Source organism: Mustelus asterias, chromosome 14 (assembly GCF_964213995.1).
Source record: "Mustelus asterias chromosome 14, sMusAst1.hap1.1, whole genome shotgun sequence".
Classification (NCBI taxonomy): Eukaryota; Metazoa; Chordata; class Chondrichthyes; order Carcharhiniformes; family Triakidae; genus Mustelus; species Mustelus asterias.
In genome coordinates, this window is record NC_135814.1 from 106,957,486 (window position 1) to 106,983,016 (window position 25,531).

General features: G+C 43.4%; 1 protein-coding gene across 6 annotated transcripts in view; it reads left to right on the top strand.

Annotated features, from left to right (window-relative positions):
- The window catches only part of vps8 (VPS8 subunit of CORVET complex), a 651,220-nt gene that overhangs the window by 369,998 nt on the left and 255,691 nt on the right, over positions 1 to 25,531 (top strand). For all 6 annotated transcript variants that reach the window (XM_078229111.1, XM_078229112.1, XM_078229107.1 and 3 more), the window contains one exon: positions 4,308 to 4,477. In XM_078229111.1, the coding sequence (XP_078085237.1) occupies positions 4,308 to 4,477 (170 nt within the window). The remainder of the gene's footprint in view (positions 1 to 4,307; positions 4,478 to 25,531) is intronic.

A 25,531-nucleotide genomic window follows, 5' to 3' on the forward strand; every position in this document is an offset into this window, starting at 1 on the left:
GTGGGGGTTACTGATAATGTGACATAAATCCAACATCCCGGTTTAGGCCGTCCTCATGTGTGCGGAACTTGGCTATCAGTTTCTGCTCAGCGACTCTGCGCTGTCGTGTGTTGTGAAGGCCGCCTTGGAGAACGCTTACCTGAAGATCCAAGGCTGAATGCCCGCGACTGCTGAAGTGCTCCCCCACATCTCCACATCAGCATTTATTGCCCATCCCTAGTTGCCTTTGTTCAGAGGGCCGTTGAGAGCCGTTGTGGCTCTGGAGTCACATGTAGGCCAGACCAGGTAAGGATGGCAGATTTCCTTCTCAAATGAACATTCGTGAACCAGATGGGTTTTTCTGACAATTGACAATGATTTCACGGTCATCAGTAGATTCTTAATTCCAGATTTTTTTTTATTGAAAATAAAATAATCCTGCCGTGGTGGGATTCAAACCCAGCTCCCCAGAGCATTAACTGAGATTCTGGATTAATAGTCTAGCGATAATACCACTAGGCCATCACCTCCCTTTGTTTAAATTAATCTACATTCTTAGTCTGTGGCTAAGGTGAGGAGAAATTTCTTCACCGCTAGAGTGGCGAATCTGTGGAATTCCTCACCACAAAGTAGTTGAGGCCAAAATGAGTGATTTCAAGAAGGAATTAGATTATAGCTCTTGGGATCAAGGGATATGGGGAGATCTAGATATTGAATTTGATGATCAAGCATGATGAAAATGAATGGTGGAGCAGGCTCGAAGGGCCGAATGGCCTCTTTCTGCTCCTAGTTTCTATGTGTGAGATAGATTATCCTTTGTATCCTCTGATGCCTGTGAGTGCTGGAAAGAGACATGTCTAAACCGCGGGCGTAGGAGAATGGGAGAAAGGAGTCGCAAAGAGTAAGTAGCACTGGCCTCGCAATCAATTGAATCCAGTTTCAGTTGTTATGCCATACTGTGTCCTCATCAAGTTGCACACGTTTGTATTCCACCTTTCTATTTTCCTTGTTTAATATCTCCCAATCTGGATGGAAACACCAAGGGGAATGGTGTATGGAAATCAGAGCACTGAGTTCTATATTTCCTTTTACATTGTACTGATGTGCTCGTTTGTGAACATCTATTCGAGTTGGTGCTGTCTCAGGGAAACCACAGATTGCCTCATTGCTTCTCCATTGAGCCACAAACTGTCATTGCCAACTCATAGCTTTATTCATTCTCATTTTTATAAAAAAATTATATTTTGATGAATAGATGTTTGCCGGGTAAGGGACAGCACTCCTGGGTAATTAGCGAGTTTTAACTTTGAGTGCCAACACAAAGCATTCTTGTGTCGATGACAGAACAGATTTAATGCAGAGAATATCTCCTTTAGCTCAGCCACAACTTATCTTAAGCTAAAGCACAAAAGAATAACTCGGACACGCTTCGTGTCATTCTTCTATTTCTCACAGGGATTTTCTCAATGCGATTGTCAACTCATATCAGATTTTGTTCTAAACTTTCCCAAACAAAGTAACTGTCCCTGCATTGGCTCAATCCACCAGTAACTGAATCGCATAGATCCAGATGAAGGAACAAGTTTCAATCGAACAGGTTAAGAAGGACCAGGGGACATGCTTAAATGTTGGGTGAGGTCAAATGTTTGCACCCGCGACCTGAACATTGAGTCTGATAAAGGGGCATCAACCTGAAATGTCCACTCCGGTTCTCCCTACACAGATGCTGCCCGACCTGCTGAGCATTTCCAGCACTTCATCTTTTTATTTCAGATTTGCAACATCTGCAAAATTTTGCTTTTGTGTTGAGTTTGGAAATTGCAGCTCAGTTATCTGGGAAAGTGACCACGTGTGTGGGATTAACTTCTGGAAAAGAGAGCACTCATTTATTGTTGTAGAAGGATTTCTATTCACTGTGGAAGATTTTGCTGTTTGATATTAAAATAACATTGTATATTATTTGTAATTCATAATAATGTGAAACCCAACAACAATACATGTACAACACAATTGTTGTCTGGTCTCTTAGCTGCAATTCAGTGATTCTAATCGTGAATTCAAATCCTATTGTCAACCAGCATTCATTATTTAGGTTCCTTTGTAGGGGCCTGGCAGTAATAAAACATTCCACTTCTATGTGGGTGGCAGAATTGTATGCATTAAGCAATACCTGGTGGTGTTTTTTGAAGAAGTGACCAAAATGGTTGACGAAGGAAGGGCCGTGGATGTTGTCTATATGGACTTTAGTAAAGCGTTTGACAAAGTCCCTCATGGTAGGCTAGTGAAAAAGGTTGGATCCCATGGGATAAAGGGGGAGGTGGCTAGATGGGTGGAGAACTGGCTTGGTCATAGAAGACAGAGGGTGGTAGTGGAAGGGTCTTTTTCCGGCTGGAGGCCTGTGACTAGTGGTGTACCGCAGGGCTCTGTATTGGGACCTCTGCTGTTTGTGATTTATATAAATGATCTGGAAGAAGGAGTAACTGGGGTGATCAGTAAGTTTGCGGACGACACAAAACTGGCAGGACTTGCAGATAGTGAGGAACATTGTCAGAGGCTACAGAAGGATATAGATAGGCTGGAAATTTGGGCAAGGAAATGGCAGATGGAGTTCAATCCTGATAAATGCGAAGTGATGCATTTTGGTGGGAATAATGTAGGGAGGAGCTACACGATAAATGGAAGAACCATAAAGGGTGTAGAGACGCAGAGGGACCTGGGTGTGCAAGTCCACAGATCTTTGAAGGTGACGTCACAGGTGGAGAAGGTGGTGAAGAAGGCATATGGCATGCTTGCCTTTATAGGACGGGGCATAGAGTATAAAAGTTGGGGTCTGATGTTGCAGATGTATAGAACGTTGGTTCGGCCGCATTTGGAATACTGCGTCCAGTTCTGGTCGCCACACTACCAGAAGGACGTGGAGGCTTTGGAGAGAGTACAGAGGAGGTTTACCAGGATGTTGCCTGGTATGGAGGGGCTTGGTTATGAGGAGAGATTGGGGAAACTGGGGTTGTTCTCCTTGGAAAGACGGAGGATGAGGGGAGACTTAATAGAGGTGTATAAAATTATGAAAGGCATAGATAGGGTGAACGGTGGGAAGCTTTTCCCCGGGTCGGTGGTGACGTTCACGAGGGGTCATAGGTTCAAGGTGAAGGGGGGGAGGTTTAACACAGATATCAGAAGGACATATTTCACACAGAGGGTCGTGGGGGCCTGGAATGTGTTGCCGGGCAAGGTGGTGGAGGCGGACACACTGGGAACGTTTAAGACTTATCTAGACAGCTATATGAACGGAGTGGGAATGGAGGGATACAAAAGAGTGATCTAGTTTGGACCAGGGAGCGGCGCGGGCTAATTGTTCCTGGTTTCTCGTTTCAAGGCTTCATTCTACGATCATCTTGCTGGTGCCAGTACAGAGTGAGACTGCGGATAGTTGGGAACCTGTCTCGGGGGCAGGGGATTCATATGGTGTTCGTGGAAGTGGAAATGACTCGGGTTGGGAAGCATTTTCCGATCGGGGCCATTGTGATCTCCTGGACTCGTTTTGATCGCCTCAGGGGGTCGGAGAGGAATTTCCCAGATTTTTTTTTCCCCATATTGGCCCTGGGGTTTTTCACTCTGGGTTTTCGCCTCTCCCTGGAGATCACATGGTCTGGAATGGGGGGGTGGGGGTAAGTTAATAGGTTGTAATGAACAAAGCATCGTAGCTGTGAGGGACAGCTCGGTGGATAGGATATTGGTATGTAGATAGGCTGGAAAATTGGGCGGGGATCCTGGATTCAGGATTCAATCCTGGACCGGGGAGCGGCGCGGGCTTGGAGGGCCGAAGGGCCTGTTCCTGTGCTGTATTGTTCTTTGTTCTTTGTTCTTTGTTCTTTGTTTAGCCATTTTGGGTACTTGCATTAACAATAAAATTTAGCTTAATAACACACTCCTTGTCAAAAGATATTGGAAGCTATGCAGGATCGATTAAACTTGCCCCCGGTAGAATGTATATTTATATTGTTTTCCTGCACTACAGTTTTCAGTTTGAGAAAAATCTACTTAAGCCGTCATGTGATCCAATCAGCTGAAAGAGATGAGCGGCCAGATTGAGCAGGAGGTAACTCTAGCAATCGCTTAATTGCAAAATGTGTTATTAAGGCATTACTGACCCAGATTAAGCAAAGTATTACCCTCACTGTACAATCATCCTTAAGATCCCAAATTATATCTCATCAATAATTCAAATTTGTGATTGAAGGAGGTGAAGGCATTGGCAGAGGGGAAGTTGGAGAGATCGATTGGGTTTTTCAGTAACAGATTGCTCTCTTTTTCTCTTGTTTTTCCAGACACTGCTGGAGACCACAACCAACCTCCTGAACCATGACCTCCATTGGTCACTCTGCAACCTGCGTGGGGCTGTTAGTCGGGGATTGAACCCCAAACAGGAACACTGCAGTGTTTGCCTTCAGCAGTATAAGAGAAGGCAGGAAGGCACAGAGGAAGTCATCGTTTTCAGGTAAGTGCAACCTGAAAACTGCTATTTATATCCCATTCTTGATTCTTCTCAATTGCAGTCTTTTTTTTAACACCTTCTTAGTTCCAAAGGCTATCCTTTCTGTTAGGATATGCTACTTTGATACAAATACAAAGTTTATAAAATTTTTATATATTGGGACTTTGTTTGAGGTAAAATGGTGTGGTGAAGGGGGTCCTGTGATAAGCTTCAACTTCTTCCCAACAAAAAGATGGGTGGCTTGTTTGCCATGGGGACGAGTGGGGCCCAGGTCAAGAGACTTGCTGAGAAGATGCTCACACGAGTAGACAATGGTAGGAGCAGTTATACTCACTGTGGGTAGCCTGGTCGTCTTGATTCTCAGAGGGAGGTGTTAGGAATGTCAGATTTTATAAATGGTTGTGTGATCTGCAGTCTGTTTAATTCACAGATAGAGTGGAGTTAGGGATCTAGTTAGAGGTCTATCTAATTAACTAGATATCAGTGAACCTCTCAGAAATCAGTCAGTCTGCAAGGCAGAAAGTAAGGAGATAAAGGCAACTAGTCCTGAATCTGAATCAGAGAAAATACTGATCCTCCTCTTCATTGCACGCAAGGTGGATTGGAGCTCGCACTAGGATTGAAGAGACTGAGTTTTTGAGTATTTAGAGGAGGCTGAAAGGTTTTGTCTAGCCTGTTCTAAAGGGGAGGAATCTCTGTGTAACCCTCACAGTGAAAGTCAGTTCTGGGATTAGAGCTGAGAAAGGAAAAAGGAAGCAAGTCATCGGGAGATGAAAATAGCTTTGTTCTGGTTCCTGGAGAATGATGGCTAAAGGCTCAGTGTAAACTATAGCCAGAAGCGGGAGATCTGTGGTCATGCTAAAGTTAAACAGGAAATTTATTTTATGTTGTTTAGAATCTAAGTTGCCTACAAAAGAGTGTTTAATTGATGTTTTTAGCTTGTTTGTTACAGTAAACATGTTAGATTTGAAATCTTGTCATGCAATTCTTTCAGTTGGCCACTAAAAATTCCAATACCTTTTGAAAGTTATTGGACTCTGTGGTCATCGTAAAACTTTATTTCTCGTTTTTTTTTCCTTTCAATGACATTTAATTTTGTACAGAGATTCAGCGAGGAATGAGCTGAGTAATGCTGATAAAGACTGTTTGAATGAATACTCAGAAAAGATTCATAGTGACGTAGTAGAAATTGCATGTCAATAGCTGTCTGTTCTGAAAGATCCTGAAAAACAGCTCAAGCAAAGGAGCAATCCCAAGAAGGCTGGCCTTGGAGTTAAAGTGATTTCATTTTCCACTCATTGGAAGAATCTCATCCTGTATGTTTTTACTTTATACAACAGCTGCTTTAACCCTTAGGGAGCTGCCATTTCCGTGAAAGGTTTGGGAAGCTGTTCTAAGGTTATGACAGCAGAATTCGCAGCAACACTGATCTCTGCAAGTGATAAAGCGATGTGTATAGCCAGCCTGCACTAATGTGCTGCATGGTTTTACAGATAGTTTATCATTAAAATGTTCTTCCCATGCAAATATTTTTAGAAGTGAGGATATAGAAAAGCTGATGATAAAATGTGTTAAAGGAAGCCCGCTGGATGGTAGTTTCCAGTGGAGGTAGGAGAGTCTGCACTTTTCTTTGTGACTTTAGCTCATTGCTATAAAACTCAGCACTTTACTCGTTCCATCTGCATGTTTAAACGTCCAACCTGCCCTTCATATCATAACTGCTGCTTTGATGTTAACTTTGTGATCAAGATTTTTCTCAATCAATAACTTTGTCACAACAGGGTAGGAAGATTTGGTGAGAATTGTCCATGAGTCATAGAGGTTTACAGCATGGAAACAGGCCCTTCGGCCCAACTTGTCCATGCAGCAGTCCAAAGTTGTACGGATTAGGTTGATTGGCCATGATAAATTGACCCTCATGTCAGGGGGATTAGCAGAGTAAATGTGTGGGGTTAGGGGAATAGGGCCTGGGTGGTCGGTGCAGACTTGATGGGCTGAATCACCTCCTTCTGTATTGTAGGGATTCTATTACTCTTTGAAATCTGCCGTCCTTACCTGGTCCGGCCTACATGTAACTCCAGAACCACAACAATGCGGTTGGCTCTCAACTGCCCTCTGAAATGGCTCAGCAAGCAACCCAGTTATATCAATTGCTCAGGGAGGCAGCTCACCACCACCTTGTCAAAGGCAACTAGGGATGGGCAAAAAAAGTTTGGTTTTTGAGTATCCGTCCGCCCAGTTTCTGTCAGGTATGTAGGTTAAAATGGCCCCACAGCCTTGTCATTTATGAATAAATGTCTGTGAATGGGCTTTAGTTAAGAATCCTTCATGGAAAAACATATTGGTCTTGAATCTTGAGAAAGACAAGCGTTAAGCTAACTAGAAAAAACAATCCTGAGAGAAATCAGCTGGGAAATGAATTGACCAATCATCATGTAAATAGCAATAATAATATATCATTGAGATGAGCTCCTAGTGGCAGCACAGCAGGACCAGTAGAGTATGCTGCACTCTAATAACACACACATACGTCTTATTTCAATGTAGCACTCAGAGCGAATGGATGGAGAAATCATCTCCTAGTACCAGATGAATGTTTAGCTTGATTTACGTTCGGAGTGGTACATGACAGATTGCTGCTGTCTTATCAACCTGGTAATTTAAAGATGTTGAGAGACTTAGCCGAGCTGAATAAAATAGAAGGTTCAGGTTGTCTTGCCCTGATATCGCTGAGTTACATTCCATTTGTATAATGCATCTATGTAACTCATAATGCCATGTGATGGAAAGCTCTTATCTCAGTTTGATTTCATGTATATCAGGCAATGCTTGATTGAATGGCTTCCCTGATAACCACCACCAGCAGCAGGAATGAACGCAGTAAAACTGTGTGCTCGCTCTCAACACCAGCTTGTGTGAGCCAGAGCCATCACATTTCATACTGGAAGCGCTGCTTTGTTTTTGGTAGCACCAGGGTTGTAAGAAAAAACACATTGCAACAATACACACAATACAAAATACTTTCTCGGAGCCGCTTTTACTCATTGAGGCATGAAGGATAAGAGCATTGTTCCTGCTTCCACTTAGTTGATATTTTTATTTACACAGAGAATTGGTTTTCTGTGCTGGGAGGGAGAAAGTCATAAAGAGCCACGTTATTCTCATTGTAACAGCGTCAAACTGGAGCAAAGCAATCACGGTTTTACAAAGCATTCTGATGCAGTTAACATCACTGCATTTCATTTTTGAAAAAATATTTTCTGGGATGTGAACGGTGCTGGTGAGGTTTGTTACCCGTCCCTAATTGCCCTTGAACTGAACAGTTTGATAAGCTCTCTCGGTTTTGGGATGGGGGGTGGTGGGAGAGCGGGCGTGGTAGTCAACCACATCATCATGGGTCTGGAGTCACGTGTAGACCAGACTCAGTAAGGATGACAGATTTAGCACATTAATTAACCAGAAGAGTTTTTATAACAATTGATTAGAGCTGTCACAGTCACCATCACTTAAACTAGCTTAAAGGCAAAATACTGCGGATGCTGGAAGCTGAAACAAAAACAGAAAATGCTGGAGAAACTCACCAAGTCTGACAGCAGAAAGAGAATAGGGCCAATGTTTCGAGTCTGGATACTCAAAATGTTGGTTCTATTCTCTGTCCACAGATGCTGTCAGACCTGTTGAGTTTCTCCAGCGTTTTCTGTTTTCGTGATTTAAGCTAGCCTTATATTTTAATGTAACCAGCGGCAATGCCCCCAGAGTGTTAATCTGGGCCTCTGGATAGCTAATCCAGTAACGTTACTGCTCTTTGACCATCTTCCCCCTCATAGCATCATTAAACAGCAAAAAGGTAATTTCTGCAACTTCTTTGCAGTCCTGGCACTGATGCATGGTATTCTTGCTGTGATGGAAATAGGTACTTCATTATCCCTGGTCAAACTATTACAGCTGAATCAAATGCAACAAACACCTGCACTGTATAGGAAGTTATGAAACTTTAATATGTTGAATTGTAATGTTCACAAATGCTTTTTTATTGTTAAATATTGTATTGAACATCCTCCTAGTGGACTCAGTGTGTTAGGGATTTCCCTGCCAACGTCTACCTCAGTTAGCCAATGGGGTTTTCAGTAAGTTACAGTTACAGCTGGGACCTTGACTCCAATTTTAATTCCAGATGGGTTAACCGATTTAGTTGGAGACTCAGCTGTTGGTAAAGTATGGAGACTGAGCTGTTTTAACTCCTGACTCGGTCACAGGTACACTTCCTACCCAGAATGACCAGTGTCGGTCTATGAAAAATTTCATAATTTAGACAAACATGAAAAACTAATCTATGCATAGCAAGTTTCCCACTTGTCAGTTTTAAATTTTCTTTGGTGTTAGTTGTAGGAGGAATGCTGTCCAAGGCATGTAGAGGACACCCTATTGTTCCTTGAATAATAGCGTGATATCTTAGAGTGTGTAGGAAACAGCCCATCTTCAATGAATGGGGACAACCTATAATGTGAAAGAGTTAACAAGTCCATCTCTACACGTGGGAGAGATGAAGTTAAGATGCAGTCGTGGGCCTTAGTGGATGAAATGTGAATCCTTGGCTGTGATCTCCTGCTCCTGATCACATTGGGCTGGTTTGGTGAAGAGAATGGAAAATATCACAAGAGCAGCCAAATTTCATTTTACATCGACGCAAATGTGTGATGCGATTAATTCCCACCCCACCAGATCAGTGATGGGCATGTTTCCCAGCATTCAACATGGGAACATCACTTGCATTTGTTAACAGATCATTATCAGGAGTCTCTGCCTGAATCATCACTCCTGTCAGTAAATCCATTCACGGTGTGACAGCAGAACGGCGTGAATCACGACTTGTCTTCCATAGAGTGCACTTGGCGAGCAGACCTCCCAGGAGAGCTCAGGTGAATGCATTGTTCACGGGAGAGAGGGTCATACCCAGGCACTGCTTGTATAAGACTTCACTTCTAACATAACCCATTGTTAAACCCTTCGGAAGATCTTGGGGATACAATAAGTGCTCTACAATGCAAATCTATTTCAAGAATCTGTTTCACCTGCAAGAAGGAAGAGTAATAATTTTGAAAGCATTGAAAGAGTTTTCATTGGCAGACTTTAAAATATTTCCTTTACTTTAATTGGGCATTATTACAGTATTAGGGCACAGTGCGCTGGTGATCAGGTACCAGTGATATAAAAAAAATAAGAGGAGAATTTCCTCCAAATCTATTTGTAAGAAATAACCAGTATTGATGTAAACACTATTTGTGAGGCGGTTGAACCTTCAATTCTGCATTTGCAAATTATTTTAACTGTGCTTTGATGCTGGATTAATCGAGTACAGCAGTGACATTGCTGGACACATCTGAACACATTGTGCTTCACAAACACTATGGATCAGAACATGGGGCGGCATGGTAGCACAGTGGTTCGCACTGCTGCCTCACAGCGCCAGGGATCTGGGTTCGATTCCCAGCTTTGGTCACTGTCTGTGTGGAGTTTGCACGTTCTCCCCTTGTCTGCGTGGGTTTCCTCCCACAGCCTGAAAGACGTGCTGGTTAGGTGCATTGTCCCGAACAGGTGCCGGACTGTGGGAACTAGGGGAATTTCACAGTAACTTCATTGCAGTGTTAACGTAAGCCTTACTTGTGACTAATAAATAAACTTTACAGAACATGTAAAGTGTTTAATTTTGAAAGCCACATACTCATGCGATGCAAGTAGAAAGTCTGACTTTGCTGCAGCTGTATGGGGCCTTTATTAATTCAGGGCATGTTCAGGCTAATTGCCCTTGAACTGATTTGCTAGGCCTTTTCAGAATCAACCACATTACAGTGGATCTGGAGTCAGAAGCAGGATTGTAGATTTCCTTCCCTAAAGGACATTAGTGAACCAGATGGGTTGTTATGATAATTAACAATGGTGCCTTGGTCATAATTCTAATTAATTTTCATTCCAGATTTTTATTGAATTCAAATTTCACTATCTGCCACGGTGGGATTTGAATCCAGAGCATTACCCAGGGCCTCTGGATTACTAATCCAGCAACAGTACCACTGCACCATCGCCTCCTCCAGGAGTACTGTGTACAGTTTTAATCTCCCTACTTAAGGCAGGATATAATTGCATTCAAAATGGATCAGAGAAGGTTCACTCACTGATTCCTGGGATTAGGGGTTTATTTTATGAGTAAAGGTTTAGCAGGCTGAGCCTATACTCACTGGTGTTTGGAAGAAAGAGGTGACCTTACTGAAATGTATATGATTCCGAGGGAACTTCACAGCTTGGATACTGAGGGGATGTTTCCCCTTGTGAGGGAATGGAGAACTAGAAGATACAGTTTAAGAATAAGGATCTCCCACTTAAGATAGGCATGAGGAGATTTTTTTTTTCTGAGGGTTGTTATTCTGTGGAATTATCTCCCACAGAGATTAAGGAGAATCCCAAGGCATTTTATTATTAAGGAGAATCCCAAGGCATTTTATTCATACGTTAGGAACAAAAGGGTTGTCAGGGAAAAAATCGGACCTCTCAGGGACAAAAGTGGGGAATTATGCTTGGAGCCCAAAGAAGTAGTGGAGATCCTAAATGAATACTTTGCATCGGTATTCACAAAGGAGAGGGATGTGTTGACTGGGAGTGTCTCGGAGGGGAGTGTTGAACCGTTGGAGAAAATCTCCATTACAAAGGAGGAAGTGTTAGGTTTGTTAGAGAATATAAAGACTGACAAATCCCCAGGGCCTGATGGAATCTATCCAAGGCTGCTCAGGGAGACGAGAGATGAAATCGCTGGGCCTCTGACACAAATCTTTGTCTCGTCACTGGACGCAGGTGAGGTCCCAGAGGATTGGAGGATAGCTAATGTGGTCCCGTTATTTAAGAAGGGTAGGAAGGATAACCCGGGTAATAATAGGCCGGTGAGCTTGACGTCCGTGGTGGGGAAGTTGTTGGAGAAGAGTCTTAGAGATAGGATGTATGCGCATTTAGAAAGGAATAAACTCATTAACGATAGTCAGCATGGTTTTGTGAGAGGGAGGTCATGCCTCACTAACCTGGTGGAGTTTTTTGAAGAAGTGACCAAAATGGTTGACGAGGGAAGGGCCGTGGATGTCGTCTATATGGACTTTAGTAAAGCATTTGACAAAGTCCCTCATGGTAGGCTGGTGAAAAAGGTTGGATCTCATGGGATAAAGTGGGAGGTGGCTAGATGGGTGGAGAACTGGCTTGGTCACAGAAAACAGAGGGTGGTAGTGGAAGGGTCTTTTTCCGGCTGGAGGCCTGTGACTAGTGGTGTACCGCAGGGCTCTGTATTGGGACCTCTGCTGTTTGTGATTTATATAAATGATCTGGAAGAAGGTGTAACTGGGGTGATCGGTAAGTTTGCGGACGACACAAAATTGGCAGGACTTGCAGAAAGTGAGGAGCATTGTCAGAAGCTACAGAAGGATATAGATAGGCTGGAAATTTGGGCAAAGAAATGGCAGATGGAGTTCAATCCTGATAAATGCGAAGTGATGCATTTTGGTAGAAATAATGTAGGGAGGAGCTATACGATAAATGGCAGAACCATAAAGGGTGTAGATACGCAGAGGGACCTGGGTGTGCAAGTCCACAGATCCTTGAAAGTGACGTCACAGGTGGAGAAGGTGGTGAAGAAGGCATATGGCATGCTTGCCTTTATAGGACGGGGCATAGAGTATAAAAGTTGGGGTCTGATGTTGCAGATGTATAGAACGTTGGTTCGGCTGCATTTGGAATACTGCGTCCAGTTCTGGTCGCCACACTACCAGAAGGATGTGGAGGCTTTGGAGAGAGTACAGAGGAGGTTTACCAGGATGTTGCCTGGTATGGAGGGGCTTAGTTATGAGGAGAGATTGGGTAAACTGGGGTTGTTCTCCCTGGAAAGACGGAGGATGAAGGGAGACTTAATAGAGGTGTATAAAATTATGAAAGGCATAGATAAGGTGAACGGTGGGAAGCTTTTCCCCAGGTCGGTGGTGACGTTCACGAGGGGTCATAGGTTCAAGGTGAAGGGGGGGAGGTTTAACACAGATATCAGGTGGACATATTTTACACAGAGGGTGGTGGGGGCCTGGAATGCGCTGCCAGGCAAGGTGGTGGAGGCGGACACACTGGGAACGTTTAAGACTTATCTAGACAGCCATATGAACGGAGTGGGAATGGAGGGATACAAAAGAATGGTCTAGTTTGGACCAGGGAGCGGCGCGGGCTTGGAGGGCCGAAGGGCCTGTTCCTGCGCTGTATTGTTCTTTGTTCTTTTTGTAGAGAGCAGTGGGGGTCATTGAATATGCTCAAGACTTTTTATTGACAAAAAAATTGTGCTGCCCACTGTGTTGCCGTGTGGGCAGCACAGTGGTTAGCACCGCTACCTCACAGCGCCAGGGACCTGAGTTTGATCCCTGGCTTGAGTCACTGTCTGTGTGGAGTTTGCACATTCTCCCCGTGTCTGCGTGGGTTTCCTCCGGGTTCCCTGGTTTCCTCCCACCATCCGAAAGACATGCTAGATTGACCCTAGTGTCAGGGGGACTGGCAGGGTAAATGAGGGTTACGGGAATAGGGCCTGGGTGGAATTGTGGTCAGTACATGCTTGATGGGCCAAATGACCTCCTGCACTGTGGGGATTCTATGAAAAGAGTAAAACTCATGGGAGAGGCAGGAAAATGGAGTTCAGTCCACATCAGATCAGCCATGATCTTATCAAATGGCAGATCAGGCTCAAAGGGTCGAATGGTCTACTCCTTATTCTTGTTTTTAAGCTGGCCAGTGTTAGTTTCATTTTGCACAATTTGAAGCCCTCTCTTCCATTCAGCAGTGAATTATGGTCCGTTCATTTCAGGTTGGAAGTTAACAGGCAACCTGTCACATTCTCTGCATTCAGCAACTTTCCTCACTGCTCCACGCTTTCATTAGTGGATATAGATATGGCTATACCTCGTAAATTGCTCACTGCTGCAAAAATGAGATAAAGACATCAAACAGTCAAATCAGTCACAGCAGTGATACTTTCATGTTACCTGGAGTGAGTTCCTGCTGTGGTATTGCTGGAAGGCATCTTACATTTATTGAGCTTTTGATTTTGGAATATTAAAAGGGGAGCGGTGTTTTTTCAACATCAGTTTCTAATGAAACAATGGGGCTAATTTTAACCAGAGTAAATGGGGTTGGGTTGGTGGGATATTAAAAATGTTTAAATCTCAAACTGAGCCCAACCGAACTCCAACCTGGCCATATCCGGTTGGATAGAGGCAGGACAAGGAGAAGGTTATCATGTTGCTATGTGGGATCTTGCTGTGCGCAAATTGGCTGTCTTGTTTCCTGCATTACAACAGCAAAGTCACTCATTGGCTGTAAAGTGCTTTGGAACATCCTGAGGTTGTGAAATTCACTATCCAAATGCTGCCAGTCCCAGAAATATCCAGGATCAGAGGCAGAATATCAAAGGAACCAATCACAGCCTGAGCCCTGAGTACCAGTGAGGCTACTGGCAAACTGTGTGAATCCTTAAACAACAAATCTGACAGCAAAATCTGCAACACTGCAACTATTCCGAAGGATGCCGGAATGTGCAGCTCAATATTCTTGGGTGGTCCTTTTGGGAAGCATGCATGTCAATTTAAACAAGGCAAAACTACAATAATTAAGATGATACTTGGAAGTGTAGCAACCTGCAAGTGCATGTTCACCAATCCCTGAAGTTAGTTGGACAGGTAGATAAGGTGGTTACAGAGGCATACTGGGATAATTTAGTACCTGAAACACAGGATATAAGAGCAGAGGTATAGTGGTTTTATCACTGGACTAGCAATCCAGAGACCCAGGGTAATGGTCTGGGGATCCAGGTTCGAATCCTACCACGGCAGATGGTGAAATTTGAACTAGAAATCCAATGATGACCATGAAACCAATGTTGGTTGTTGTAAAAAAAAAGCTTGCCATCCTTATCTGGCCTACATTAAGTTTTTTTTATTTATTAGTGTCACAAGTAGGCTTACATTCACACTGCAATGAAGTTACTGTGAAAATCCCCTAGTGGCCACACTCCGGCGCCTGTTTGGGTACACTGAGAGAATTTAGCATGGTCAATGCTCCTAACCAGCATGCCTTTTGGACTGTGGGAGGAAACCGGAGCACCTGGAGGAAACCCAGGCAGACATGGGGAGAATATGCAAACTCCGCACAGACTGAGCCAAGCTGGGAATCGAACCCGGGTCCCTGGCGCTGTGAGGCAGCAGTGCTAACCACTGTGCTACCGTGCCGCCCTATGTGACTCCAGATGCACAGCAATGTGGTTGACTCCTAACTATCCCCTCAAGGGTAATTATAGATGGGCAATAAATGTCGGCCCAGCTAGCGACATCCATATCCCATGAAAGAATAGAAGTGTTAAAACTCTAGTCAGCCCATGGCTAAGGCACGATGTACAATTCTGGCCATTTCATGATTGAAAGAATGTGACAGCACGACAGAGGAGATTTACCAGCATGATGTTGGGAATGGAGAATTCTAGCTATGAGGGCTGAAGTTTTCATTGGAACAGAGGCTGGGAGAGCTAAATGAGGAGCCTAGGTAGTGTGGATAGGAAAGATCTATTTCTGTTAGCAGCGAAGTCAATAACCAGAGGTATGGAGTTCAGGAGAGTTGAGGAGAATTTATTCATGTTCAAAAGGTACTGGAAGCCTGAAGCTCACTGCCTGAAAAGCTGGCAGAGGCACAAACTCTCAGGTCATTGAGAAAGTACTTGTGTGTGCACATGGCGTTCTGTAATCTACAAGGCTGCAGGCTAGAAGCTGGAAGGTGAGATGAGGCTGGATGACTTTTTTTTAATCAGCATTGCCATGATGGGCAAGCGGTCACCTTCTGTGATGAGAGGTAGAATCATTTCAGTCTTATCAACTTGATCTTATCATTCGTTTCCCTATACTAATTATTTTTATACTGTTAATAACTTTGTATAATTACGATGCAAAGCTTTAATGCCAATCCTTAAGTACCAAAGGCTTTTTGCCTTTGGTGGGTTCATGATTTTTGCCTTTTTCTCAAGGTAATGTTGCTGAATTTTAGTTGCCAAGGCACATTGAGAAACATGGTTTAGCCCTCAACTGATTTCATAGAATCCCGACAGTGCAGAAAGAGGCCATTTTGCCCATCGAGTCTGTACCGACCACAATCCCACCCAGGCCCTACCCCCTCATCTCTACATATTTACCCGCTAATCCCTCTAACGTACGCATCTCAGGCCACTAAGGGGCAATTTTACCATGGCCAATCAACCTAACCCGCACATCTTTGGACTGTGGGAGGAAACCGGAGCACCCGGAGGAAACCCACGCAGACACGAGGAGAATGTGCAAACTCCACACAGACAGTGACCCAAGCCGGGAATCGAACCCAGGTCACTGGAGCTATGAAGCAGCAGTGCTAACCACTGTGCTACCGTGCCGCCCATAACTGATGTGCTTAGAACACTGGCACTTTACAGAAATAGGGCAAAGAAACTTCATCACTTTTGGCAGGACATTTATTTTGGAAACTAGGCATTAGAAAACCTCGTTACAAAACAGAAGTTAAGAAATTGTCTAAAAGAGAGTGCCTTGTTGTCTCAGTTCCTGGCAAGATAGAAATTGGGAGCAAAAGAAACAATTTCACCTCCTGACACAGCAATCACTTCGGGGTCAGCATGCAAGGATTCTCTACAAGACTATCTGCAAGACAGATTTCTAAAGCTGTTTGTACATTTGGAATCATCCTGATTTGACAGTGTAAGTGGGAATCCACTTTGGTGTTGCTGTGCCCAGAATTACTGAGATGCACACCCAATTTTTATAGAATCGTAGAATCCCTACAGTGCAGAAGGAAGCCTGTCGGCCCATCGAGTCTGCACCGACCACAATCCCACTCAGGCTCTATTCTCATAACCCCACGTATTTACCCTGCTAATCCCCCTGACACTAGGGTCAATTCAGCATGGCCAATCAAACTAACCCGCACATCTTTGGACTGTGGAAGGAAACCGGAGCACCCAGAGAAAACCCACGCAGACACAGGGAGAACATGCAAACTCCACACAGACAGAGACCCGAGGCCGGAATAATATTAAATTGGTTATTATACATACCAGGGACATGTAATTGTATTTTTTTTTCCACAGCGACCACAGGTTAGGAGATACTGTTCTAAGGGAATTAAAGATAATGAGATAGTGCTAGCAACCATAATCTTACTGAATGGTGAAGCAGGCTTGAGGGGGCCAAATGGCCCACGCCAGCTCCTTTCCTTATCACAACTCTAACATTCAGCAGCAGGATCTTGATATGGTTTCAAATATTTTATATTGCTCTTTGTTTGCAGTTAACACAAAACGGAATTTCTATAGATAGGCCCAAGCATCCAATAAATCAATCTTATGTGAGGAAGGAATGGGAGAAGATGTCCCAGGCTGGACTGAGTAAATGGAGATCATGGTGTCTCATTGAAACGTGTTAAATCCTGAGGGAGTTTGACAGGGTGGATACTGAGAGAATGTTTCTCTTCATGGGAGAGACTAAAATCAGGGAACACTGTTCAAAAGTAAGAGCTTTCCCATTTAAGAGAAAACTAATGAGAATCTTTTGTTGCTCTGGATTGTTAGTCTGTGGAATTCTCTTCTGCAGATAGCAGGGCAGGCTGGGTCATTGAATATGTTTAAGGCTGAGTTAAGTCAATAGAACATAGAAACATGAGAGGTATGAGCAAGAGTAGACCATTTAGCCCATCGAGCCTGGTTCTGTCATTCAGGATGATCAAGGCTGGTCTTCAACTCCATTTTCTCACCGCTCCCCACATACTGCTTGATTAAAAAGGGGATTAAAGATTCCAGGGGATGGATAGGAAAGTAGAGTTGAGGCCGAAACAGCTCAGCAATTATCTTTTCAAATGGTGGAGCAGAGGGGCCGAATGGCCCACTCCTGCTCTTAACCCAAATGTCCCAATACATAATCTTTTAACTTTTCCGTTAAAGACTTTCCATGAGCAAATCTCTGTACCAATCTATCCTTAATTTCTCGTGAGGTACCTTTCTGGTAAATCCCTCTATACCCATCGTACCCATGTAACTATCAAAATGCTTTTTAAAAGAAAAAATTGTACCCACCTCTACCTCTGGCAGCTTGTTCCAGACTCGCTGGTGCTTTCTTGTATATTGGAAACTGATGATTGGTGAGCTGCCTTTGACTCATCGGTGTGCTGTTTCTCTCTGGAAAGGTCAGGAGTGTACAGTAGGTATCCTTCACCATTCCTGGTTTAGATCACTAGAATAAGAGAGCGTTATTAAGCCTGGGGCATCTTACTCCCATTCCTTCCTCACATAAGATTGATTTATTGGATGCTTGGGCCTATCTATAGAAATTCCGTTTTGTGTTAACTGCAAACAAAGAGCAATATAAAATATTTGAAACCACATCAAGATCCTGCTGCTGAATGTTAGAGTTGTGATAAGGAAAGGAGCTGGCATGGGCCGTTTGGCCCCTCGAGCCTGCTTCACCATTCAGTAAGATTATGGCTGCTCGCACTATCTCATTATCTTTAATTCCCTTAGAACAATATCTCCTAACCTGTGGTCGCTGTGGAAAAAAAAATACAATTACATGTCCCTGGGATGTATAATAACCAATTTAATATTATTCACAGTGGGATTGATTGGTCAAAATGTGTAGACGTTAGTACAGGTGGGGCCTGTGCAATATTAGGCCAACACAGTGGGGTTGTTACATGTGTAAGAGCAGTGACTCCGCTTGCAACATCACTGCAGCATCCATAGGGAAGCGATAGCTGTAAAGAAAATGCCTGTTGATCTGATCACCGTTTTGGAGGAAAAGGTTAAAACTGTCAATTTTGTCAAGGTCAGTCCATTGAATTTGTGAATATTTTGTAGCGCTGTGATCACGATCAGCCACTTCTACACACCCAAGGCCCACTGGCTCTCCCAAGGAAAGTACACATGTGTCTTTTCGAGTTGCATGATGAAGTGAGAATTTTTCTTTACTTGATTCTCGGTTTGAACTCATTCAATGCTTCACTGATTTTCAGTGATTTGCCAAATTGGCACATACTGCAGATATTTTCAATCACTGAAATCGTCTCAATCTGAATCTTCAGGGAAAATCAGTGACAGTTTTTCATGTGCAGGGCGATATAGAAATGGTGCTCAAGAAATGGTGCTCAAGAAATGGGCGGCACGGTAGCACAGTGGTTAGCACTGCTGCTTCACAGCTCCAGGGTCCCGGGTTCGATTCCCGGCTCGGGTCACTGTCTGTGTGGAGTTTGCACATTCTCCTCGTGTCTGCGTGGGTTTCCTCCGGGTGTTCCGGTTTCCTCCCACAGGCCAAAGATGTGCGGGTTAGGTTGATTGGCCAGGTTAAAAATTGCCCCTTAGAGTCCTGGGATGCGTAGGTTAGAGGGATTAGCGGGTAAATATGTGGGGGTAGGGCCTGGGTGGGATTGTGGTCGGTGCAGACTCGATGGGCCGAATGGCCTCCTTCTGCACTGTAGGGTTTCTATGATTTCTAAGAAAATAGAGATGTGACCAAACGACTCAAACATTCAAATTACATCTCGTTTGTAAATCTGTCGGATTTTTTGGCCACGGCAGAAATGCAGCTTCCAAACAGTGAAACATGACATCAGAGCGCACCTGCAAAAGTTTGAAAACTTAGCTACGCGAGCACTTACTTCCCTGTTCCCAACACAAAGTTCAACTGGATACGAAATCCCTTTGCCAGACTTGATGATAGCAGCTTCACAAGCCTGACCACGAGAGAGCGAGACAACCGTGTGGAACTGTCCTGTGACAGTGCTTTAAAACTGGGTTTTTCTCACAACTACCTACTGACCTTTGGCTTTAAATCACTTTGGAATTCCCAGAACTGTCCGACAAGACAGTAAAGCTCTTATTGCCTTTTTCCATGGTCTGCCTTTGCCAAACTGGGTTTGCAGGACTGGTCACATTGATACCAAATATTGGAATAAATGGAACGTAGAACTGGATCTCTGATTGAGACTGTCATCCCTGCAACCTGACATCTAGCGTAGGACATCTGGAAACAACATCAGGCTTCTCATTGGGTAAGTGTTAGCTGTTTCCACTGATAGGCCTATTGCAGGTAAATGTGCTGTGACCAGAGCAATGTATTTGTGAGTGTGTGTCATAAAGTATTAGAAATAGCCGTGTTTTTAATACCCATTGATATAGAAGTTTAACTCCTGTCAGCCATAAGCTGTGTAAAACAAATGTTTAAGACAGTTTGTGTAAGTTGTGGTCCACAAAAGCTTCTGATGTCGATCTTAGTGATCCACATCAAGGAAAAGGCCGGGAATTGCTGCCCAAAAATCTATTGCCCTTGAATGTGCTCAACAACTGAATGTCCATAACCCTTCGGGGCAAAAAATCCTAAAGGTTCATAATCTTTTGAGTGAAGAAGTTCCTCCTCATCTCAATCCTCAATGGTCGAGCCATTATCCTGAATCTTGGACCCCAAGTTCCAGTCTCTCCAGCTGGGAAAAGTGTGCTCCCATCGTCAACCCATCAAATTCCATGAGAATTTTTAATGTTTCAATTTGGTCACTTATTCTTCTAAATTCTGGGGAACATAGACTTGATTACTCGGTTTCCCCTCGTAAAAAATCAACTTGTTCCAGGAATCAGTCCAGTGAACTTTGATTACACTTCCTCTGAGATAACACTTCTTAATGTAAGGAGACCAAAACTTGTTAGCAGGTATCTTGATTTTAATGTCTTCTGATTTGATTTGATTAACTATTGCCACATGTATTAACATACAGTGAAAAGTATTGTTTCTTGTGCGCTAAACAAAGTATACCATTCATAGAGAAGGAAACGAGAGAGTGCAGAATGTAGTGTTACAGTCATAGTTGGGTGTAGAGAAAGATCAATTTAATATGAGGTAGGGCCATTCAAAAGTCTGATGGCAGCAGGGAAGAAGCTGTTCTTGGGTCGATTGGTACGTGACCTCAGACTTTTGTATCTTTTTCCCGACGGAAGAAGATGGAAGAGAGAATGTCTGGGGTGTGTGGGGTCTTTGATTATGCTGGCTGCTTTGCCGAGGCAGCAGGAAGTATAGACAGAGTCGACGGATGGGAGCCTGGTTCGTGTGATGGACTGGGCTACATTTTTTACAGTCTTGGACAGAGCGGGAGCCATCCCAAGCTGTGATACAACCAGAAAGAATGCTTTCTATGGTGCAACTGTAAAAATTGTAAGAGTCGTAGCTGACATGCCAAATTTCCTTAGTCTTCTGAGAAAATAGGAGAGTTGGTGGGCTTTCTTAACTATGGAGGGAACCAGGACAGGTTGTTGGTGATCTGGACACCTAAAAACATGAAGCTCTCGACCCTTTCTACTTCATCCCCGTTGATGTAGACAGGGGCATGTTCTCCTTTACACTTCCTGAAGTCGATGACTATCTCCTTTGTTTTGCTGATATTGAGGGAGAGATTATTGTCATTGCACCAGTTCACCAGATTCTCTATCTCATTCCTGAACTCAGTCCCATCATTGTTTGAGATCCGACCCACTACGGTGGTGTCATCGGCAAACTTGAAAATCGAATTGGAAGTGTACAAGGAGTATAGCAGGGGGGCTGAGAACACAGCCTTGTGGGGCACCGGTGTTGAGGATAATTATGGAGGAGGTGTTGTTGCCTATCCTTACTGATTGTGGTCTGTGAGTTAGGAAGTTCAGGATCCAGTCGCAGAGGGAGGAGCCAAGTTCCAGGCCATGGAGTTTGGAGATAAGTTTTGTAGGAATAATGGTGTTGAAGGCTGAGCTGTAGTCAGTGTGTGTTCACTATCATCAGCCGAGGTAGCAGATAAGTTTCCCCCAATTGTTTTGCTGCTACATGTCCACTCTGAGTACCTGAGATAACCTGTGCCCGTTGATTGAAATGCTGGGAGCACATTGCCTGGAGACTTGAACCATGTCCATGTACATCCAGTGCCAACCACGCTCTTCATTGGTTGGAAGTATCAGCGATGGGGACCAAGACCAGCAGTGGCTAGCAACACTTCAAGCCCCCTCTTTAAGGGAGGGCACGATCTGGGGCAGATGCTGGGAGCTGTGGTTAAAGAGAATCTGACCTGGAGAAGATGGAAATGGCGCAAAAGGGGAGAGCGGGGCTCGGAGGTTTTTGGACATTGACCCGGAGATATTGGTGGAGAAAGTGGAAAGGACGAAAGCTGTCTGTATCCTCATGGGGAACAAGTCCTACAGTGGATGGTCAAAAGACAGATGGCTGTGGAAGTCAATGTCAGCCTAGCCCTAAGTGGTGTAAGAAATTCAGTGACCCCTCACAATTGGTCAAGGTTAGCGAATGCATTTTCAGATGCACATAGTGCCCCATGAGCCTCCTATTGCCCAATTCACCACACTTCCCATCACTCACCTACCACCAGTTTCCATCAAACAGGACTCATGCCTGACATTCATATGCTCCACTGTACCCTCACACGCTACAAGCCACACAGCAACATCTCAGGTTACATACATTGCCAACAAGGACACAGATGGATAGTTAATGGGAAGATGGTGGGTGGGCACACCAAGATGCTTGGTGCTTTGAGAAGCCTGCCAGAAAATCACTGGTCAATGTCTTTATTGACCCAACAAACCAGAATGCCACTTTTGTAACAGTAACTGAACAGCATCCAACTATTAGGTAAGGTTTTATAATCTTCCTACCACTTGAATTTCTTTCCACGGTTAATTGTTCTACTGGAAGAGAAATCTGTTTTAAAATCCAGTTGCTTGAAGTGATATTCTTCCTAAGATAAACCAGAATTCTTATATCAATAATATCAATATAGTGACTATAGACTATATCATTATTCATTCGTAGTACTAATATTTCTTACTGTGTTCGAGACCAGAACATTTTTTGAACTCAAATGAACTGACTACATTAATCGGAGGAACCCTGGACACTTGTTGTGTCATAGTTGCAGCATTTACAGGCTGGAGAATAAACCTGTCGACTATAGTGTTTGAAATTCTGAGATATTTCTGTTTTCACCAATATTTTACAAGCTTGAGCAATAGTAATGGATGTATGCTATGTTCCAAACAGAGTTTGTAAGCTAGTCATTGAATTGTAATTTTATCATCATTATATATTATTCAAGGTGTTACTGTTGTGGAAGATATAAGCTTTAGAACCATTATCGGAAATTAATATCAGGAGAAGGAGCTTGCATTTTATGAATGAAATAGAACTGTAAAACAGAGAAAGCTCATTCGACACAAAGTTCCATTTTGCTGTTACGATCCCGGAAGAGTCAGAAAACTTTTTAAAAGAGAGAAATCCCTACAAGCCAATGAAAAAAGCGAAGGACAAAATTTCACTTTTAAAGAGTTTTACCATAACAAACAAACTGAAATCAACATGAATCAGACATTAATTAACAGGGAACTGATTCATCAAACTTCAGTAAAGGTAAATTAATGAACTAATTAAAGCCACCAAAATATATATTACAAAATATATTTATTCTATACCATGCACACATGTAGCATTAAAGGGATAATCCCAAATTAACTCGTCATCCTGCAGCGGAGGCTCACTGCTCCCTGGCATACCATGTTGAAACTTCCTGTATCCTTCGGCAGTCATTCCACTCCACCAGAGTTTCCAGATTTGATTATCCCCGGCAAGGCAAACGTCAGAGAATTCCCCTTTCCCTCAGGTTACCACAATCCTGACCATCCAGAATTCTACAGGTTCCTGTCTAATCTCTTTAGTTGACTCTGTAAAACTGTTTTCCACATCAATAATTTCACTCCTGTTCCTCATCATTTACTAGACCACAATGAAGACCTGTTCCTGGGAGAGTTGCAATTCTCTCCTCCCTGCCTCTCAGCAGCATCCATTCCTCCATTCTGAGAGTTTCTGTGGGAAGCACCATCAACATCTTGGGGCATTTTTATTTGACTTTCCCTCTCAACTCCCGCCCTATGGCAACCTGAAATCACATGGGCACCACCCTTTTCAGAACGATCTGTTTTACTTTGCGTTAAAGTACATTTAAAAAGTGGAATCATCTCTCAAAGTTCAAGACAACATTAATATTTATCTTCCACACAAGCTATAGTTATAATTCCCTGGGCCATTTTGTTCCTATATCCATATCCCTTTCCTTAAAAGTTGATATTAAATGCAAACGTACAATTAGGAGCAGCAGTAGGCCATTCGGCCCTCAAACCTGATCAACTCTTTGATAAGCCCAGTCTGAGGATTCGGGGTAGACCATGTAGGACGGAGGTGAGGAGACATTTTTTCACCCAAAGAGTGGTGAACCTGTGGAATTCATTACCACAGGAATTAGTTGATGCCAAAACATTGAATGTATTCAAGAGGCGGCTGGATATAGCACTTCGGGCAAATGGGATCAAAGGTTATGGGGAAAAAGCAGGATTAGGCTATTGAGTTGGATGATCAGCCATGATCGTAATGAATGGCAGAGCAGGCTCGAAGGGCCGAATGGCCTCCTCCTGCTCCTATCTTATGTTTCTATAAGATCATGGATGATCTGATTGTGTCATCAACTGTACTTCCCTGTCTACCCCTGATAACCTTTGACTCCCTTGTTGATCAAAAACTTATCCAACACTGCCTTTAAAATGCCCAGTGACCTTGCCTCCACTGTTCTCAGAGAAAGAGAGTTCCACAGACTCGCGCCTCAGCTCTACTTTAAGCGAGAGACCCATTATTTTTAAATTCTGTCCATAGTTCTAGTCTTTCCCATAAAGGGAAAGATTCTCCCAGCAGCTGCCCTGTCAGCTTTCTATTTAGGTAGTATCCAGCTTTTCTATTCTTCCAGCAAAAGTAGCTAAATTCACATTTTCCCACATTATACTCCATCTGTGAATTTTTTGCATACTCACTTAACTATGATAATATCCCACTGCAAACTCCTCATGTCCACTTCACAACTTACTCTACCTACCTATCTTTGTGTCATCACCAAATTTAGCAACTATACTTTTGGTCCTTTCATCCAAGTCATTGATATAGATTGTAGAGGCCCCAGCACTGATCCCTGTGCCACTCCACTAGTTACAGCTTGCCAAGCTGAAAATTACCCATTATCCCTACTCTCAGTTTCCTGTTAGCTAACCAATTCTCTGTCCATGCTAATTGGAAGCACCATTTTAATCTAACTTGCCCAGGAGGAAGGTGGCATATGTTCTATTTTTCTCACTTGGCAGCTTAGGTTAAAGTTACCCCTGTGCTCTTGGCTTCAGTCAGTCAATCTCAAAAACATTCTTATATTTAATCTTGCACCTGTTTCTTTGATATCCTCTCCACCTCTAGTAACTGTCTATATCTATCTACTCTGTCCTGTCCATTTACCTCCCATTGCCATCAGCTTCTGACAACAACTTTATTTTGCTGCGAATATAACTAATACTTCACTGTGACTTATTCCCCGTTATGTTCAAAGGCAAGACTCCTTTGGACCTTGTTTACTTAACTTTGGGTTTGTAATAGAAAATGGAACTCATATAAAAACATAAGAACTAGGAGCAGGAGTAGGCCATCTGGCCCCTCGACCCTGCTCCGCCATTCAATAAGATCATGGCTGATCTTTTCGTGGACTCAGCTCCACTTACCCGCCCACTCACCATAACCCTTAATTCCTTTACTGTTCAAAAATTTATCTATCCTTGCCTTAAAAACATTCAATGAGGTAGCCTCAACTGCTTCACTGGGCAGGGAATTCCACAGATTCACAACCCTTTGTGTGAAGAGGTTCCTCCTCAACTCAGTCTTAAATCTGCTTCCCCTTATTTTTAGGCTATGCCCTCTAGTTCTAGTTTCACCTGCCAGTGGAAACAACTTCCCTGCTTCTACTTTAACTATTCCCTTCATATCTTATGTTTCTATAAGATCTCCCCTCATTCTTCTGAATTCCAATGAGTATTACCCCCGTCTACTCAGTCTCCCCTCATAAGCCAACTCTCTCAACTCCGGA